General features: G+C 45.4%; 1 protein-coding gene across 1 annotated transcript in view; it reads left to right on the plus strand.

The window, feature by feature from the left end:
* Positions 1-1,735: 1,735 nt before the first annotated feature.
* Positions 1,736-4,945, plus strand: part of CRYBG1 (crystallin beta-gamma domain containing 1) — a 41,288-nt gene continuing 38,078 nt past the window's right edge. The window contains exon 1 of the mRNA XM_027895236.1: positions 1,736-3,219. Within this exon, the coding sequence (XP_027751037.1) occupies positions 2,468-3,219 (752 nt within the window). The 5' untranslated portion in view covers positions 1,736-2,467. The remainder of the gene's footprint in view (positions 3,220-4,945) is intronic.

Below are 4,945 nucleotides of genomic sequence, written 5' to 3' on the forward strand. Positions count from 1 at the left end.
TGGCTCAGCCGGGCAGCCCGCAGTGCAGCCCGCCGGCGCGGCGGCAGCGCGAACCGCCCTCCTCCGCCCCTCGGTGCTTTTCCTTCAACATCAAAGAGCGTCGGTTTTGCCCGGGGCGGCGTTTTGCCCTCAATAACAAGGCGGCAGCCGCAGCGCGGGCTGCTGGGGCACGTACGGGGCGCGGCGCCCACTCGCACCCCGCCGCCCCCTCGACGGCCTCGCCCCTGGCCGAGGGCGCCCGCGCTTCCCGCTGCCCCGCAGCCCTCGCTAGGGGCCGGTCCAGCGCCACCACCCCTCCCTCCGCGGCTGGGGGAGGTGTCCCGGCCAGGTAGAGCCGCTGCCGGCGGCCGAGGCGGTGGCTCGGGGCGGGCCGGGCCGGGGCGGAGCGCACAGACGGACGGCGCCGGGGCAGCCGCGCGGGTAGCGGCGGAGAGCGGGGCTTGGCTTCGGCGGGGGCCGCCTAACCCAGCCGGACCGGGCGGTGAGTGTCGGGCCGTCAGCGGGGAGGGGAGGTGAGGCGAGGCAAGGTGCCCGCACCTGCGGAGCCGGGCGAGGATGCTGCGCGGCCGGGGACGGGTAAAGTCCGCCGCGGTTCCTGCCTCCCGCTTATCCCGTCGTGGGACGGCGAAGGACGGCGGCGGACGGCGGCATCCTCGGGAGGCTTCTCCTTCCCGGTAACGCGTGGGGCCAGGCGTCGTGACTGCTGCGGCGAGGTGGTGCCGGGCTGGTTCTCCGCAGCCGCACCTGCGGGGAGGGAAGCGGGGGCTGCGCGGGGTGCGCGGGGACTTCGGCGCCGGCCGGCCCGCACTCGGCCCCGGGGGCACGCCGGGCACTGCCTGGCGGTCTCGGCGTCTGCAGCAAGAAACAAGTGTGAAACGAGCCGAAGCAGTCTCGGTACTACCGAGGGGACCCGCTCTCCTCGGGAGGTCTGGTCCGCCGGAGTAGAAAGTAACTCACGGTGTTTTGAAACAAACGTCGCAAAACAAGTATTCATCGTACCGGCATGTAAAAAGGGCTAATATATTAAAATGTAAATATGCATGTGTACTCGGCGATGCTGTTGCGTGTTTCCTGTTTACCATGTTAATTAGAAGTTGTAAGGCAAAACTTCACCACGAGTAATCCAGGGCAGTATTTGACCCAGTAATGATCGTTGAATGATGCAGTGGCTTTTATAGTTCTGAGTTTTCTAGCCCAAAACACAAGCCAAGTATTTATTGAACTTCATTAAAGAGAAATGTATGAATTGTAATACAACTTTGAAACTATTCTTTGCCGGCACAAGTGTCAAAACTGACTCAGCCGGTATGGAAAGTTAAACTCCCTGCTCTTGTTTTTTTTTTTTTTTTAAGGACAATTTTGACCAAGCAAAGTTGACCAAAAGGACACCGGTCTTGCAGACACCAGGATGCTTTCCTGTATTATTTTGGGTGACTTTAACTAATTGTGCAAAAGTTTGAGATTTGGGACATATAGTGCTTCTATCATAAGCCAAGATGAGTTCATTAATAAACAAACCCAGGCAAAAACATACAGAAGGATCTTGAAATTTTAATTGTTTTTCAAGCATTTTGTTTTTCTTGTTCTTTTTTAAGAGCTGGTATTGTTCAGCAAGCTGTTTTGTTTCCATTACTGTGTCCTTTTAATTTGTAGGTGTTGCTAATACAAACAAATGCATTATAGAAACAATTTGGACATTAACCAAATGTTTGTTTGTCTGTTTTTGTAGTCCACTTCACACCTTCCAGATTCTTCCAGAGAAGAGAATAAAAAGAAACCAGTTTTGGAAAGACTTGGAAATTTGTTTGGTACGGGGAAAAGGAAAAACGTCAAAAGTTCGCTAGAACACACTTCACATCATAGAGGGGAGAGGTCAGTTTCTCCTCACATAGCACAGCCGATATACTGTAGGCACCTAAAGGAAGGACATGAAGCTCCTCAAGTACACAGCCAAGTGAGAAACGTAAGTGCTGTTTCTGAGGCACAGGAATATAATTTCAGTGGGGAAGTGAGACCGCTGTATCATGACACCGTTTCAGAATGGAGTAGTAGGGGAGTCTCTTCTGACAGTGAGTGGTCAGCAGATTGGAGCGGCAGCAGTGAAACTATTAAAAACTCCTTCTGTGAGAGTAGCCTGAATGTGGAAACCCTGGGACTGGAGAAAGAATCTGTCACAGATATAAACAATTCCACAACTCCAGATTTCATAAAGAGCTTGAGAAATTTGTCCAGTGAAGACTTAGAAAAGAGTATCTTAAGCCACAAGCAGCTTGTGAACACGTGGGTGTCTGAGGAGCCTGGGCATGCAAAACCAAAGGATTTGCCATACGAGTTGGAATCTGCAGCGAGTGAACACGCATATTCTGCTAGAGTGTTAACAGTTGATATCTATCTAAGAAAAACAGACGAACTCCTTAATGAACCTGTGACTCTTCAATCAGAAGAAAATTGTAGTGATTTGGACACAATGGATAAAAAATCTGCTAGTAAAAGATCCGGAAAAAGGAGAAAGTCGCAGTCATCTAGTGACATTCCAAATGGAGAGAGAAACCAGACTGAGACTACTGCAAGAGAAGAATCTGGTTTTGAGGATGATGTCTCTTCTGAGGTGTTTTCAGACAAGGTAATAAATTCTGAAAGAAAAGTGAGGTCTCCTCAACAGACTCCTGAAAGGAATTCCTCTTCATCAGGTAATAATCAGGACCTGAAAGTTGGATCTGCTCACAAAGGGGCATCTAAAGCTGAAGCTGAAAAAGGCAAGCAGCAGGTCTCAAGCACAACCTCTGCAAGGAGAAGATCATATAAAAAGAATCAGGCAGATGCTGTACCCATTTCCCCTACTGGTTTGAAGGGTCAGGTAAAAGATTACTCTTCAAAAAGGCAACCTTTAGCATTGCCAGAGAGTAACCCAGTGACAAAAAGAACTTCAGTGGAAAAAGGAGCTATTCCTGTGGCTTTTGGTGAAGACAGCTTGGAGTGTCCCAAAGTTTCTCTGACTGCTAAGACAGAAGACAATGCCTTGGTGTTTGCTGAAGGCAGAAATGAGACCAAGGCTGTAAAGCATGGTAATGGTTCAGATGGGAGAACTTTATTGCATACTGATGGGATTAAAAATGGAGACCTGTGTCTGTCAGCTGAGAGACAGACAAATTCTGATTTAGACAACTTGAAGCTGAAGAGTTCGGATGCTACTAGAACAGTCATGACAAAGATTAGCCTGTAAGTAGCAAACCAGCTTACCTTGTCCCTGTAGCTGTAATTTTGCTTGCATCTGTGTTCAGAATTCTATAGAAACACTGGCTATATATCAGTTGCCTATCTAGGTGGTTTTCAGTTAAGAACTGACTTAAAAAAAAGACACCCTTAATTAGAGCTACCACTGTAATTTACATGACTTAGAAATAATTCATTTTTCCATTTTTTAGATGGCTGGGGAATGTCTTTGTCAATTCCATTATATGGAATAATTTATTGTACACAAAAGCTGCTCTGTCATCATTGTTGCTCAGATTAGCTTGTCTGTCATTGACCTTAATGTCATTTTGCTGTGTGTAACCAGCTCAGAATGTGATTGAAGATTTTGTGTGTGAAAATCTTTGAATAAGGAATGTGTTCGAACTGTTCTTTGAAACAGCCTAAATTCTGCTATTATTTTATGAAGAAGTGGAGGATGCAATATAGAACTTCATTGTTCAAATGATATGATAAATCATGCTCCAGAAATTTGAATAGCTATGGTCACTTTCTTAAGTAAATGCAGGATGAATCATGTAGATCTTTATGCATGTGAATAACATCAGGTATTTGCAGAATTTTGCAAGTTTTGGTTTTACACTTGAAGAAATTGTCATCTGTCAAACAGAGGTGATCAGGGTTTTCCTTAGGATTATAAAGAAGTGGATTTGTTTCAAAATTTCACTGTAATCACTAGTATAAGGCCAGTGATTGATTTCCTGGATTCTCTTACATTCTCATCCACAGGGATTGATTTTATTACATTATTTGTTTCCATTGTTTGTTTGTCATGACTATGTGGTGGTGTGTGGTTACACTCCTCGTTCTGGTACATTCATTTATAGGTGTCAGAGCACACTGAATCCTGTAGGCCCACCAGAGGTACCTGAGCATTCATAACTGTCAAAGGGATACGAAGGTTCAACATGATAGTTAAAGACACACATCTGTTTCCAGTTATGCTTCCCACATCTGAGAAGCATTAGGAACAGTTTCCTTTTCACAGTTTGTAATACTCCATGTCTGACTTGTTAATTTGTAACTAAATGTAAAACTCCTGATACTGAAGGTTGAACTGTGCCATTTTTGTACATGGTGACGCTTTGCTCTCTGGCAGTATAGATCACAGATCTTAAACTCTGAAGCTGTACTTTCACAGCTTCAAAGGAAAGGCAGCTTTCATGTTTTTCTCTTTGTGTCACTGTCATTAGTGATGACAGTGTGTGTGTGACACTGTGCCTTGGCCTTATCTGCAGCTATAGGAACTTTAGCCCTGGGTGGGGACTGCTGTGTTGCCTGTAAGGTTCTTGGTGCATCTGATGGCTGTGACTGCATGGTACCGCACCATTTCTTCAGCCAAACCTGAGTTATATGCTCAGGTTACCTGGTATAATTTGTAGTCATTCATCAGAACATGTGAGCTCTAAACCTGGATGAGGGTTACGATGCTGTAAAATGGGAAAGGAAGGGATGGTACCATTACTAGAAGAAGGTGTGGTTTTATTCTCTAGTTATTGCTTTGAATGAGAGAACAGATAACTTTTTCATTTTCAAAGGTTAAAAATTTATTGTTAGATAGTTCATATGAATTCCTTTCAGGTTGAAAAATACTCATTTACTCACAAACTCATTGGCTTTGTATAGGATAGATTTTTTTTTTTTTTTTTTTTTTTTTTTTTTTTTTTTTTTTTTTTTTTTTTATTTTTTTTTT

The sequence above is a fragment of the Empidonax traillii genome, unplaced genomic scaffold (assembly GCF_003031625.1).
Source record: "Empidonax traillii isolate 1590-97213 ecotype Southwest subspecies unplaced genomic scaffold, ASM303162v1 scaffold16:size2589160, whole genome shotgun sequence".
Classification (NCBI taxonomy): domain Eukaryota; kingdom Metazoa; phylum Chordata; class Aves; order Passeriformes; family Tyrannidae; genus Empidonax; species Empidonax traillii.